The sequence below is a fragment of the Dromaius novaehollandiae genome, chromosome 4, assembly GCF_036370855.1.
Source record: "Dromaius novaehollandiae isolate bDroNov1 chromosome 4, bDroNov1.hap1, whole genome shotgun sequence".
NCBI classification, from domain to species: Eukaryota; Metazoa; Chordata; class Aves; order Casuariiformes; family Dromaiidae; genus Dromaius; species Dromaius novaehollandiae.
The window spans coordinates 11,233,585-11,248,587 of NC_088101.1; the positions used below are offsets into that span (position 1 = coordinate 11,233,585).

A 15,003-nucleotide genomic window follows, 5' to 3' on the forward strand; every position below is an offset into this window, starting at 1 on the left:
GGGAAGATGCCTGTGTGCTGACTTTAGGAGAACAGTTTATGTTACATATCCCAGGTCATGCTAATGCACTTCTTTTTTTTCTCTTTTTTGCTTCAAGCATGATTGGAATTGGTATATGTATTCCTCCAATTTACTCTCCTAAGCCACCTAAGGATTTCACTGCATAGTGAAATCCTTGCAGAACCAGTTCAAGGCTCCTTGCCCAGGTAAACAAAACTGAATTTTTCAGTACTGAAGATGAGGAGCCTGGACTGGAATTGGACCAGGAGAGTCTTGCTAGGGGGGAAGGAAAGGTACTGTTGTGGGCAGAGAAAGAGTTGTGGAAGAACCCTGGCATGAAGCTTGCTGTCCTAAGCTGATCACAGAGGATGGGAAGTCCTCTCTCTCCAGGAGTTTTCACAGTTGCTTGCACTCTGATTTCTCCTTCAGCAGCTAGCCTGACTTTCCAGGATCCTAGCAGCAGACCCATGGCCTTCTTAGTGTCCCCAGTACACTTCTTCCAAACAAATACTGCTTTATGTTTAAGGTTAGCCTTGACTATTCACCTTTTTTTTTTTTTGAGGCTGTTTTAAGTATCTTTTGAGCCACTAAATCTCTGGTGCCACTTAGTGAAAGCTGAAGATGTGGTCCTTCGGGGGTTTTACTTTCACCTTAGAAGTGACCGAGACATTTGCACAGGAATGTATTTTAACATCCACTTGGTAATTAGAGGTTTGCACCTGGGTTAGTGAATGGGCCTTCTTTTCTATTCCAGTTCGTGGTAGGGAAGGAGACAGTCGACCTGAAGATCAGTTTAACAGGAACAGTCTAGATTTTATAGAATGCAGCCTGGGTCTTTAGCTGGTTTAGCTATTCCACCCAGGCCTGCCCTGTTACCCTGTTTACCGTGTGATATGGCACTACCACCTTATTCCAAATCTCATCTAAGTTTTCTGGATAGAAAACAGATAATCTTCATAAAGAAAATTTTTACAATTCCCCTCTAGAAGGGTCCACTGACCCATGAGGAAGTTCAGTAAGGTGATTCAATTTTGCTCAAGCCAGCTGACAGCAGAAATGCCATTTCACAGTTGCTGATCTGTAACACACAGACCCATCTGAACCCTGAAATAGTTGTACACAGCAGTGTAAAGTGCATTGAACATTGTATTACTAGCTGATGATACATTTTACTAAAGGTAACAGCTTTAGTGGACACTGCAGCAAAATGACTGCCTAGGATTGCAAGCTTTTTCCTCTGTGCTATCTGGAAGTGGTAAGGTTTAGGCTTAATGGAGGCTTTAGGCTTGATCCATGTGACAGCTGCTCATCCTATTGGAGAAATACCCTTCTTAGGTCTTAACACTTCAATTACTTATGTTCTTCTTCCAACATACTCTATCAGAGCACTGCAATATGCATCCACCCGCAGCAGAGAACTTCAGTAACACAGTGGAAATCTCAATATACAAAGTCACTGCTGTTTTTTTTCGCACACTCTCTTTTTTTATGATGGCATATTTTTGTGATTTAGATTTCCCTCATTTTTATAGAAGTGGTCATCAAAAGGCTATTATTGCTGTGAAGATTGCAAAATACTGCTAGGAACATAGTTTTGTAACTTCGTTGCAGAGGCTTCCCTAACAGGAAATAAAATTGCTGATTGATTTCCTTGATACTGAGGGAGAACAGACACCTTTTTAGCTCACTTGCTCTGTTATCAAGGACAAAGAGCTCAAGATGGCTGCCAGTACCAAAAATAGCCATATGGGAATGGATTTTTTTCATAAATGAAACTTAAGTGAGCTCAGATTAGGCATAGTAAATATGATTAGATCTATTTAACCTGTTTTAGCAGATCTGCCTATGAGGAGCTTTCTCCTTCTGTTGAATAATGCCAGTGCGTTGGAAGGTACACTCAAAGGAGCGATATGTTTGTCCCTCAATTCTCATATCCCTTGGCATGCTAAAAATGTGGCTCTATCTGTGTCACTTTTAGATGGGAGTGCAACATTTTTGTCACAGATGCCAAAAGACAGCAAGGTTTGCCATGTAATAATTTCTCTGCTGTGAAGTGACCCAGACTTGGTATGTTTCATTTACCAACACAGAGTCCAGCAGTTGGTTCACTGAGAGTTAAGCCACATCTTGAAGGAATATTGCCATTCTGTGCACACATTCTGTCCTGCATCGTAACAATAAGTCTATTTTTCTTTCACATGAGTAATCTTTGTAAGGCAGGTTACTTGAGAAAAAAAATTGTCTGTTATGTCTGGATGGCCATCTACAGTGCAGTTAAACTGCCTTGCAAACACTCACAGCAATCTATATTTTTGCAATTAGGCATCATCGTTTTGTGACAAGATCAATGTTTTATCTCGACGATCATTACTCATGTTCAAGAAAGATTAGCTTAAATCGAAGTATGTGCAGAGAAAAACTCTGAAGGTGATTAGGAGATTGAAGTATTTATATTCTGCAAAGAGATAAGAGGAATTTGTTGAGGAGGGCTGTGGGGGGCTTTTTACAGATGTATTACTGGGGAGGGAAAGAAAGAACCATTTATGCAGAGGGTTTACAGAAGAAAAACATCAAGAGATTTTTATTTAATTCTGGTCAAAGGTAGATTAGAAATTAGAAGAGCTTTTCTAAGTATCCAAGGAGCAATGTTGCTACAAGATTCTTTCTAACAGCTGATGTAAGGGCAGGGTACTTAAATCTTTTTAAGATGATGCCCCAGAGAGGGGCAGTGACATTTGGGTATTAGATGTGTTTTTGTTTCCTAGGGGGTTTGGAAGGAGATTCAGTTGCTTTTTCTCTGCATCATAATTATATTGTGTTAATCTTCTGTGTCAGCACTGTCACTGGCTGTCTGCAGAGACAAGAGTTAGAATCCAAAACTGCAGTTTTGGATATAGCATACAGAGTCGCACAAAACTACGCTTCTCAGACATTTTTCATTAGCACCTCCTCCTGCAATATGAATACGTGCTCCCAATACCAACATATACTGTTGGCAATGTAAACTAAGCAGAAACACCTGCCTTATTTAAGTTAGTTAAATCTGAATTAAATATTGCTTTGATCCAAATACTGGAGTGGAAACTCAGCATCTTTTTCAAAATATTTGGAAGAAAAATCTTCTTGCAGGAAACACTTTTTCAATTATCTGTAAACATACGAGCCTAATGGCAAATCTGTTTTTTGTTCTGTTTTCTTTTTTCATTTGCTAAGTAGTCAGGCAGTCCTTAAATAGCCTACCATGCTACACAGCTGAGAAGTCATCTCTCAAATTTGTCTGGAGACCTACAATGTTAGTTTTCAACAATTATGTCAGGATGTTTTGCATACATAAGAACCAAAAATGTGTCTGTGATCAGATGGAGAAAGGGCATTTTTAATTTTGAAAAGAAGATAGTATTCAAATACGTTATTTAAATGGCAAGTATATTTTAGTAAAATATTTGTATTACTGAAAGTGAATTTAAAATCTAGGTTATTTCCATGTAAAAAACAGACATAGCAATTCAGAATATTGCATAGAGTCATAGAGAATTGTATTTATTGTACATTTTTGTTTGCTTTTCAGCCCCTGGTACACTATGAATGAACCCTCACAATAGTATGCAGGTGGCAAAACCCTGAACACGTTTCATCCTGCTTGAAATGTTAGAGAGATTTCCTACACATTTTCTTTCCATTTTATTTCTGAAAAGTTGAATTGATGGCTACTAAAAAACTTCTATATAAAAGAGTCTACAGTATTATATAGAGTATTATATACAATATAGCATATGTATTAGAGAGAGAGTATATATTATAGAGAGAGTATTATATATAATACTATAGAGTCTATAGTATAATAACAGACATGTTTGGTGACAAAACCAGAATTACTACAACTCTACTGCTTTAAAGTTAGTGATCTATTTAATATACATAAGACCAAAAAATCCCAGTTTTTAAACAGTGAAATCCTGCATTTGTTTCACTTCATTGAACATGATGTCTCTAAGCAAGTTGGAGAACTCCTTTCCTTCTCACCCCTCCCCCCCCCCTTTTTTTTACTTTCAATAAGAATCTCCTTTGGTTAATATTTCTTTTCTTTGAAAACTATGCCCTCTTAAACTAGACAGAGCTCTACTTCATAACCCTGTAGAATGAAACTCGCAGATGATTTGGTATAGCCACAGTTCAGTGAAGACCAAATCCCTGGTGTTGCTAAACCTGTGCAGGTGTTTCCCACTGACCGGGCTAAGGCTTGCGTTTGCATAGGATATTGCTCTAAATGCCTCTGCAGTCAAAGCACAGTGTAAAATTTTGCCATAAAATGCCAGAGTTTTCTAGTGTTGTGACAGGCTATTGAGTTCAACATTTTCCTTTCACAAACTAATGATCTGTGCATGGAGAGGAGTGAGAATAGAAAAAGTAAGAGTAGAACTATGAATACCCTGACCTTGGAGACACTTAAAGGCTAATAGTATTTCGATGCAGCTTTGGCTTGTTCGCAGAGATGCCTCTGTTTTCTTTACTGATGCCGTTTGTTGGGAGAGCTGTAATGCAGATATTGTAATGAATTACCGCAGGCACGATACAGTGAGATTAATTTATGAACATATAAAACAGGACAAAAATCAGACTCTCTTTTAGTGGAAAAAAAGTTTTTACTTTTTTGATCCTTTTTGGCTGAATGTTTGTTTTATTTGCACTGATGGGAAGTCACTCAGAAGTATTCTAAAATAAGCTTGCACAGATAGGTATGGTGTGTAATTCATCTCCAAGGAGATGCATCCATCCATAGACACAAGAGAAGCTTGTTCTACTGATCTTTCTACTTTCTGTCTCTGGGGCAGACCAGTCAGCGTGGGGCAGTTCTGGGCAATCCTTTTGCACTGCTTTTAGAACTCTTCCTCCCCAAAGCCCAAATGTTGCCCTTGACTCTCTTACAGAGCAGAACACTATCCTGAGGAACCCTGGATCAATATACTCATTTGAAATGTGTGACACATAACAGTTTGTCTGGTTGTTCATTTTAAATTACAGGGATATATGAGATAATCCTTGCTTCTGCCTTGTCCAAAGACCAGCTAACTCTGCTCCTTCTGTATTCCTAGCCTTTCATTACTCAAATGGCTTTCAGAGAAAGAGCACTGAAGATCACACATGCATTGATGTTTATACTAGAGGGAATACTTGGAATGCTCTTTGAAAATCTGAGAAAATATGACCTTAGGTGGAACAGTTCCAGTTACTGGATAATTCTGACAGATACCTGTGTAGAATCTTGTTAATTATCATCTTCACCCATTTGGCCTGGGGATCTAAACAGATCTGCTGGCTGCTCTTCAGTGTTGCTCTGCAATGGAATGAACGTTTCACTCTAATTAACATTGGTAGCTGAGGAGGTCAGAGGAGAATGCCGACAGGCAGAGGGTTTTATGCTCAACGTCTGCCAACTTTTCAGCATTCACAAGACACACCTTCTATTGCCTGCTGGCTTTACTTACATGATTTCCACTGTGTGGCAGTGTGGGCCCTTAGGAATGATTTCTACGTTGGCCAGGTGCTTTGGCAACATTAATCCTTTGGCAGTCTGGATGCAGTGACACCGCAGCTCTGCTGCCAGCATCATCTCTGTGAGGAAAGGAGAGGGAAACTCATCATGTCTAGAACTCAACCAAACTAACAGTAAAAAAATTGAGTAAAGAATGCAGAAGGGAAAAAAAGTTGATGCTTCACTGTGTAAATCAATTGCTAACTATTTATGGGTTTGAGGTAGTACCTTCACTGAGGGAGAATGGTGTATCTGAGATCTGCAAATTTTGTTTGTTTGTTTTGCACTTAATAATTTTAGGCTGCAGTTACAACCACAATTATCTGAGCATCCCACAACATGAAGTGCAATGAAAGAGTACTGGAATTATCAGAGGTGTGGGAGACCTATCTTATGAGAGGAAGAAAAAGCTAGCTGAAGAGCCAGACAACACCTCTACATGAATACAGCCTAGAGGTGAAATCTGTTTTGGCTAAAAGTCCACACTGGTGCTTGGTGTAAAAGAGCCATGAATACATTCAGCTTAGGAGCTTGATCAAGATGCTAGGAAAGGTGTGGGGGCCTCTGAAGAAGCCAGTCTGTGTAAGTACAAGGAGCAAGAAACCTAACAAGCTTTGGGATGGAGTTTGATCAGATTATGCCACATATTGTACAACACGCAAGACCAAGAACTGGATTTGCTGTTGCCTGACAGACCTTCCAGACCCAGATTTCCTTAGTGAGGCAAAAAAGTTTTATCTTAGTTTTAAGAGACTGAGCAGAGAGGTGAAGTAAGTTACCTAAGATTACAAACCATGAAGGCCGGGGCTTTCCCAGCTCCACCCACTACAGACACTGGGATATCTTTCTGGTTTCAAGTCAGTATATCACAGGTTAAAATGTATGATCACAACATTTCTCTATTGTTCCTACAAAGACAAGCTGCATCTTCAACTTGAATTTCCCAATATTTGAACTATGGAATATATGTGAAAGGAGACATTCACTACTGTTTAAGGCAGCATCAACAAGCAGCAAAGATAAGATCCAGATAGCTGGATGCAGGAGATGCAGAGGGTCTTATTAAAATGAGTAAAACCCCAGGAGCTGAAATCCCAGTCTGTTCATCAGTCCTGTATTACTGTGGGTAGTCTTTTCATCCCTTAATGCCAAACTGCTACTGCACAGCCCAGGACTCTGGGCCATGTCCAACATTTACTCTCTTTAGATGACAGGCTTTGGAAAAGTGCAATATGGATCAGACAAGTAAAGCAAACCCTTTTACCTCACCCTGTACTAGCTTTTATACCTTGATGTGATCATCCACCTGTTTCCCGTCTTTATTCATTTTCTGTCCAGCTAAAACTGCTGATGGTTCTTTTGGCTGAGCAACACCTACCTCCCTACCTGACAGAAAGCAGAAATAAATACACTTGAAAGTCAAGCACTGCAAAGCACAGAGCATCACAGTATAGCAGCATGGCCCTATCTAAACTTTAGAATATCCCTTCTGCAGACTCTATAGAGGAGAATAAGATTCCCAAAGGATGTGCCAGCCTTTCACTGCAGGGGTGTATGAAACAGTGTCCTGTGTCCAGTTTTCCAGTTTTGAGATTGGCCGTAGCATATCCCAGCTCTATTCTGTTCCAGGAAAGACTGCACGTGTGTGTCATCCCAACATAAAGCTAGGATGTAGCTGGAGCATACATCCACATGATGCAGAAGCTTGGAAGCATTACAGACCCTTAAACTTGGCATACTTTCTGCCCACAAGATTCTTCTGGGGCTTTCCCAGCAGACTTTGGTTTTGTTTATCCTGATGCTTCTCAGAAAAGAGCTCTAACAGATGGATGTTGAGTAGAAGCAGATTAACTCAAAACTGAACTAAATATCCAAGCTTTCATCTGCAGGGGCTATTATCACAAAAGCCCTCTGAAAAGTGGTAGTGATGCAACATGCCATAGTTATTGCAGGCTATCCTTTTTCAGGCCCTGCTTCTAATCTCATTTTGATCAGAGTTATTTAAGGGACAAGTTTACCAATGTCAGTGAATCTCCACTAGCAGAAGAACAATAGGAGACAAGAAATAGGCCCACTCCTACAGTCTGTGGATATGTTTTCCTTAACCTGCTATCTCAAAGATAGTGTGAGTATGGAAGTCCTACACACCTTGAAAACCTTCTGTTTAGTTTGACCATATTGCATGCAAATTGAAATATGAAGGAAAATAAATCAAATTTTCTTACCAGGAAAGAAGCCCATAAAAGCGAGAATCAGGAGAGAGATTACAATCTTGCTATCCATGACTGCTCTCTGTGCCTTCCTATAGTGAACTGAAAACAAACTCAGCTATGTCTCCAGACCCACGTGGGACTGCTGACACTGTTATACTCTGAGATTTGCTTCTCAAACACGTACACATGCAGATAGAATTACTTCTCGCTCCTGCCTTTTTGCACAACCAAAAAAAAAATACTGGGAAAATCTGAGATGAAACAGACCATGCTAACACACCTGTAACCTGGCAGTATGTTGGGGCCACTGTGCTCGCTGTGACTTTTTCTTAATTCCAAGAAAACAGTGAAACACTAAGAGAGAATGAGCTTTTTGCTCAGCTGTTTTGTTTATAGAGTTGAGCATCATGTGCCCTGTTCTCTTTTACTCACCCTTCAGCAGTGTAATTCAGAAGTGAGCACAGTGAAATCAGTGGAATTACGCTTAGGCAAAGCTGGTGTGAGAAGAGATTCCGATTCCCTGGCTGAAGTGGGACAGATGAATTGGAAGAGAATAACGAAGAAATGCATAAGATGTTTAAGTATCTAAAATCCAAGCTTTTCAAACATGCTAAAGCAGGACAGTGAGAGAGATACTAAGCTTCACTTCTTGTCATCGTTTCTAGCTCACTACTTGCTTTGTTCTCTCTGAGTGCTGAAATACAAAGCAGAATCAACCTAGTAGTAGAAAATTAGTGGAAATCTAACTAATTAAATTGCAATTAATTGAAAATAAAAGGCATTAATTGGATAGGATAAGGAAGTAAGAGGATTATCACATTAAGATCATGATACTCAGTGATGTCTTGCATATAGTTAAGTCTATGTTAGGAGTTCAGTCCTGTGGGTCTTCTGTCAGTGTGTCTAGGTAAGCCTTCATGTGATCAGGGGAGTATTCAGAGGTCAGGACCACCTTGCAGTTAGATGCTGATCCAACAGAGAATGAACCATTTCTGTCTGGAGAACTTGGAACCATATGTAAGGCAAGAGACAATAGGGTTCCTTTTACATTAGTAGACTAAATAAGGCTTAAATATGGAACTTGAGCAACATCAAGAGATCATCCAGACTGTTCAATTATTAGCATGCTCCCTGGCACAGTTCTGGCCCATGCCAAGTACCACCGTCCCATATAATGCCCAGCACCTTCAGGGGACAGCATGGGTCAGGGACTCTTACAAATAGGTAGCGTGGATGCAGATACACTGTTGTGTGGAAAAAGCAAGTTTAGCTCTATGGCCATGAGCCATGCCATGCCACGTGCTCTGAGGTCCAGAGAACAGTTCTTGACTTCTTGCACTTACTCATATTGTATAAGAAAAACAATAATAAAAATGATGATTTTAAGAAGGTTTTCAACAGCTCTGAATATGAGGCACTGTTAGAAAACACTTATACCTATGCTTAACTTTATCATTTCAGGCAGTAAAGAAATCAGCTGCCATTCATTTCAGTGAGACCTAATAACGCTTGGATCAGGATTTGGTTAATGAGGATTTGAGCTGCTTGTGCAATCACACACACACACACACAAAAAAAAAAAAAAAGCTGTGGAAATGCTGAGAACAGCCACCATCTTCCCATGAACCGTTCTATGCCCTTAGCCCTCCTTGGTGTTGCTGTGTTCTTCTTAGTCAAGGATGATTTAATTCCTTCTTGCAAGTCCCTTTGGATTTCTGGTCAAAGTGGACATTTAAAAGATTGCTTGTGCTTATGTCAAGTGGAATTCAGTGCAAAAAGAATGTCTCTTATTATGCTTTTGCATTTAACCCTTTTGAACACATCTCTTCTTTCAGATCTCTTCTTCCCAATGCTTTCTTGATGTCTCTCCGGAGAAGAAAAGCATGCATTTGCCACATGGCTGGGTATCATCTCCTGGTATATGACCAGGCACATTTACTACGTGCTGCTTTCAATCTGAGTCCAGTCCTACTTTCTGTTAAAAAGAATTGCTGGTGATTTTGATATGCCTCAAATATTGTATTCAGAAAGGATTCCTGAAACTGAGGCACTCAATTCTATCTAGTCAATATAGAAACACTTTGCATCATTATGCAAGAGAGTGATAGCTCACAAAATGAACAGATGTGTGTGGTTTTGTGTGTATGTGTATATTGGCATATTGTGAAATTGTTAATTTCATGAAATGACTAAAATGGCAATTTTAGAAAATGACTGAAAACAATAGATAAAGATGTTATGAAGTGCCTAATTACCAGTATTTTGAGCTATTAAGTCAAAATTATGAGTAAAAACATTTTTCAACAATATGTATTTAGAAATTCGTTTGTTTTCAAAACCATACAGTAATGCATGTCAGTCTACAGATCTAAGCTTATTTTCACAACTGAGGCTATTTCTTGGAACCGTGGAAAATTTTAGGGTTTTTGCAAAGTGAATAGTCGCAGAGCTTTGGTACCCAGAAGTGTTGCAGATGCCTGGGATTGAAGATGACCTCCTTGAATTGTTGAAGGGATACCTCTGACTGAGGTGCCAAATGACACAGGGACCTAAATGCACAGCAAACAGGACTCCCACAGAGAGGAAGAAGAGCAAAATTTCTCTTTTGTTCTCTAACAAAAATGGAAAAATAGTCTAAGAAAAAAAGAAAAAATGGAAAAAGGAGACAGTCTACTAGCATAAATTTTGAGATGGAAAATATTCTTGGGGAAAACAGCAAATAACAGCTCCAGCCTTGGCTGTCTGAGAGGAACTGAGCACTGAGTGGGGAAACTCTATGAATATTTTTGTCTGCCAAACAGTATCACGGTCATTTGGATGCTACTTATTTTCCTTACAGCCAGGATTCACCATATGACTGTGCCAGTAACGCAAGTCATTTCATGAAAAGCCTTCAACTTCTAGGTAATTCAAGTTATAACCAAATGGAATTGCCAGTTATATAGTAGAAGGTCTGTAATTCCAGTCATTTTGTGATTTCTTAATATGTAGTTTATCTGGGTAGACGTGTGTGTGCATATATGCATATGTGTGTATAAGTATATATAGCTGTTGTATTGTAAAATTCACACTTGGAAATTTTATTCATTTCTTTATATACGTATACGTGAGTTCCCCCGCCCCGATTCTCTGTTGATTTGTTTTTGACATGTATCTTTGTCCAGCTTACCTTCTTCCCTGACTTCCTATCTCTATAATTCTTGCAAACATGGATGAATTGGATTCAGTATTCTTCTCGGATGCAGAACATCTTCTTAGCCCTGTCACACTCTAACCAGCTGCACTCATCTGATGGATAAGTCAGACAAAATAAATTTTTGTCCCTGGGACAGGTTTTGAATGTAGTAAGGCTTTTTCCCATCAAGACCAATAGTTAGAATATGCTATCCTTAAAAAAAGAAAGGATTTCTCCTTTTCTGAGTGATGTAACACTTTCTCCTAACTGTAACGGCCTAAATATTGGACTTTAAAATTGTGGCATTGCAGAGGGAAAAGCTATTTTATACCACTTCAAGAAGTTTTCAGAATTCATAATTTTTTCTATGTCCACACCTGGAAAACATAACATCTGGTGCCACAAGATAATCTGACTTTCCAGGTAAAGAGGAAGAAATAAGGAACAAGGAGAATACTTTTTCACAAGAATTTGCTTTTCTGTGAATTCTCACAAACAAAACCTAGACTGTATTAAGAAGATACGTAGTTCTAGATGAGCCATCTTTCTTCAATTGTCATAGCAGAACACTATGTAACTCCTATTGTCAGCAAGGCCTGGATATGGTTATATCTTCATATAATGTCCTCTTGAAATTCCATGAGCGAACAGCAATTGAGTTTGCTATCACTAAATAAGTATGATGTACCTATTGGTTGAACTAAAATTGTTTGTATAAAAAACCTCCAACAACACATAAAAAATAAGAGGGACACAGAATGTATGCTTTAAACAGTGTCTGGACTCCTTGTTACAGCTGGAACTGGAACAAGTTTTTTGTGGAAACGTATTGACGGTTTTCACTTGGAAGATGTCATGGTTTCCTACTACAGCAGAGGCTCTTGCTCCTTCCCACTCAGCAAAACATATTTGTCTTTAAGCATGGCTCCAATTAAAGTTAAACGAGCATAAAAGTTCCTGCAATTTCTGAGGTTTTACTTTGATTCAGTACATCCATCCTATGGTAGTATCTCTTCACAAAGGCAACTGCAAATGAAGGAATTAAATAATGGACCTCTGCATCTGAAAGCATGTTTGTTCAGTACAAAGTGTCCCAGCACTTCACAGAAAACTGGACTACACCTGTGCCTGAAAATCCCTGCACCGACACACAGGTTGCTGCTTCCCTGCCTCTTGGACAGCCAGACTTACACAGACACACCTGCCCCTTACAACATGAAATTAACTGAAAAACACAGTATATTTTTCAACAAGTAAATATTTTTATTGCGTTAGATTTCATTACATTATCATTACATAAGTCCACCTTTTAAAATAAATATATTTAAAGCAGAATAAGGAAAATAACTTATTCTACATGAATTATGACAGTATGTCATACAGGTAAGACATAAAATATCTAAGCCTCTTAAGAACATTACTGCTCTTTTACATCTCGTGTATAAATAACAAAAAATGAATAACTCATTTAACTAAAAAAATATCTTATTAGAAACAAAAACATCTTAAGCATACTAAGCAGCCATACAACCCCACAATTTCATGGAAATTCCTAAACTGGTAAGTAGAGAATAGACTGAGACTTTGGGAGCAAACTTTCTGTGATTTCATTGTACAGTATTGTGTGCAACAAGATCCTAGGCATTGTATGATAAAGGTTAGTAAGCTATAGGGAAAAAGAAAAAAAGACTTAGCAAAGCATTCTGAGCCCAAGGCTCATTTATGGACCTGAGGCAACACATTTAGCATGATAGCACAGTACTATGCTTGCTTTAATCAGTTGTTCTTTTGGTGTAATCTTGAATGCGTACTAAAATGCAAAGTGCCAAACAGCACTGAGAATAACAACACTACCCATTCGAACCTCTGTATATCAGACTATCTGAACAGAGGTGTCATTTACACAGTGGTCCTCACAATGGAGCTATCTTCTTTTTTATATTAATGCTACTTATAAGAACTTGTTTGCAAAAAATATTTGGAGAGAAAGAGCTTGCACAAAGGTGGGATGACTTCTCAAATAGTGAAAACTGCACTAAAATCCCAGAGAGGTGCCTAGCAAAGCATATGCTTTCTTATCAAACAGATTCAATCACTTTAGCGGAGTCAATAAATACATACATACATAAAAATAGGCAATAATAAATACAGGATGAGTGGAGAGCTTCAAAGGGACTGAACATAGAAGAGCTGTCTACAAGCTCATCAGAAGTGGAGACTTCGCCTATTATCTCCTTCCAGCATCCATTTCCCAGTATCTTCTTGCAAATACAGGTTGCTTCATTTACAGTTGTTTCTTCTTCTCTCAGAGCTGCTTATGTGGACTGCAACAGATAGAATTCACATCACATTTAAAGCAAACTAGAAAACTTCTCCCTAATGCTTTTTACATGCCCCAGATACCTGAGACCTTTTGTAAGCCCCATAGGAGATACGTCTTCTGCAAAAGACGACAGTGATGGCAAAATTATGGCATCGGCTTTGTGTACTAGGTGGAGGCTGCGCTGGCCCTTATGATGGCAGGCAGATTCACATTTGATCGGGCGTTTGATGTGGATACTCCACCTGACCTAGGATTTCTCTTTCCAACCAAAGAAGCCAGTTCTTGGGCCAGTTTGTGGTGTAACTGAACAGAATTCCCCATAGGAGCCAATGACAGCATGCAGCTTGTTATTCCAGCAGCATTGACTCTGGTTATAAATCCAGCCTATAGCTAGGCTTAGTGTTCCAAAGTCCTTGTGTCAGAGCTGGCTGCCGCATGGCATGGGTCCCCATCCCAGAGAGCAGTCGCGGCCCCGGCCGGCGGCAGGTACCTTTTGAGGATCTTGGTGATGATGAGCTGGACCCAAGGCGCGGAGGGGTTCAGGCAGATCATCTGTCCCTGCTTCGTCGTGGCTCTGGGGGCGAGCGGGGTGAGGGTGAGCGAGGGGGCGGCAGCGAGGCGGCAGCGGGGGCGGGGGCGGGGACGGGGTCGGGGGCACTTACATGACTTCTGGCACGGCGCAGTGCGGCCCCTCGGGGACGAGCTCCACGCGGGCCAGGCGCCGCGGCGGGATCACCTCGGTCACGGTGTGCACGCAGCGGCAGCGCAGCTCCCCGGCCAGCGGCGCCCCTGGGGGCGGCACGGCCTGAGCGCCCGCTCCGCGGCCCGGGCCCCGCGGCCCCGACGGCGCCCCCGCCCCCGCCCCCGCCCCCGCCCCGGGCCCCGGGCCCCGGCCCTCAGCACCCCCCGCCGCAGCGGCCGGGCGCTGGGGGCGCCGCCACCGCGGCGGGTCGGGTCGAGCCGGGAGCAGCCCCAGCCGGGTCGGGTCGCCCGCTCTTACCCCAGCAGAGCGCGGCGCAGGCGGCCAGGAGGAGGAGGAGGAGGGAGAGGTGCGGGCTCATGGCTAGCGCTGGCGGGGGAGGCGCGACGGGAGCCGTGGGTGCAGCCTCGCTGTCCGCCGGGGCTTTTATCCCCGGCCGGGAGCTGTCGGGCAGGAGAAACGTGATTCACACGTGTCACGCATCTTTCACTCCTCCCTGCACGTTCTCGGGCGGCCACTGCTCGCCCTCTCTCCTTCCTGTGCCTTGCCAGGTCGGCACGGCACGGCACGGCACTGCCCGGCACCTGGCAGCCTCCACTGTCGCTGACACAGAGCCCATGTACCGGTCCCTTGCGGCAGACAAACCCACTCCTAGGGCAGCAACAGGATTAATGTCCCCCCGAAGTGTTGAGCGGGCACGGACATGTGGGGTGAGGCAGCCAGAACAGGCTGTGGGGTCAGTTTCTGTTCCCCAGCCACTGTCCCTGCTCCAGTGCTTCTGGATGGAGGAGTCTGGATAGCCTGTTCCACTTACCAGGGAGCCCACCAGTGTCAGTCACCCAGAGATAGAAGCCCATACAGTGCACTGGTTTTAGACACCAGATTTTAGGTGAGATGGAAGCCCATCCAGTGGACTGGTTTTAGACACCAGATTTTGGGGATTAAATTCACCCTAGTCCAGGTTCTCTTGAAGTTCTTAAGCTTGCAAGATGCTAGTGGAGACTGAGGCATAAAGTCACTTGTCTTGTGCATCTGAGGATATGTTCACATTTAATTTTT

At 41.6% G+C, this 15,003-nt stretch overlaps 2 protein-coding genes across 2 annotated transcripts in view; one reads left to right on the forward strand and one right to left on the reverse strand.

Moving 5' to 3' along the window:
* RASSF6 (Ras association domain family member 6) overlaps positions 1-15,003 on the forward strand; it is a 150,637-nt gene that overhangs the window by 15,075 nt on the left and 120,559 nt on the right. The gene's annotated exons all lie outside the window — the stretch shown is intronic.
* On the reverse strand, positions 3,512-7,889 carry LOC112988280 (growth-regulated alpha protein-like). The gene is made up of 4 exons (XM_026108673.2): positions 7,759-7,889; positions 5,487-5,613; positions 5,252-5,335; positions 3,512-4,532 (listed from the first exon to the last, which is right to left on the reverse strand). The coding sequence occupies exons 1-4, from the start codon at positions 7,814-7,816 to the stop codon at positions 4,508-4,510; spliced, it is 294 nt and encodes a 97-aa protein (XP_025964458.2). The 5' UTR covers positions 7,817-7,889; the 3' UTR covers positions 3,512-4,507.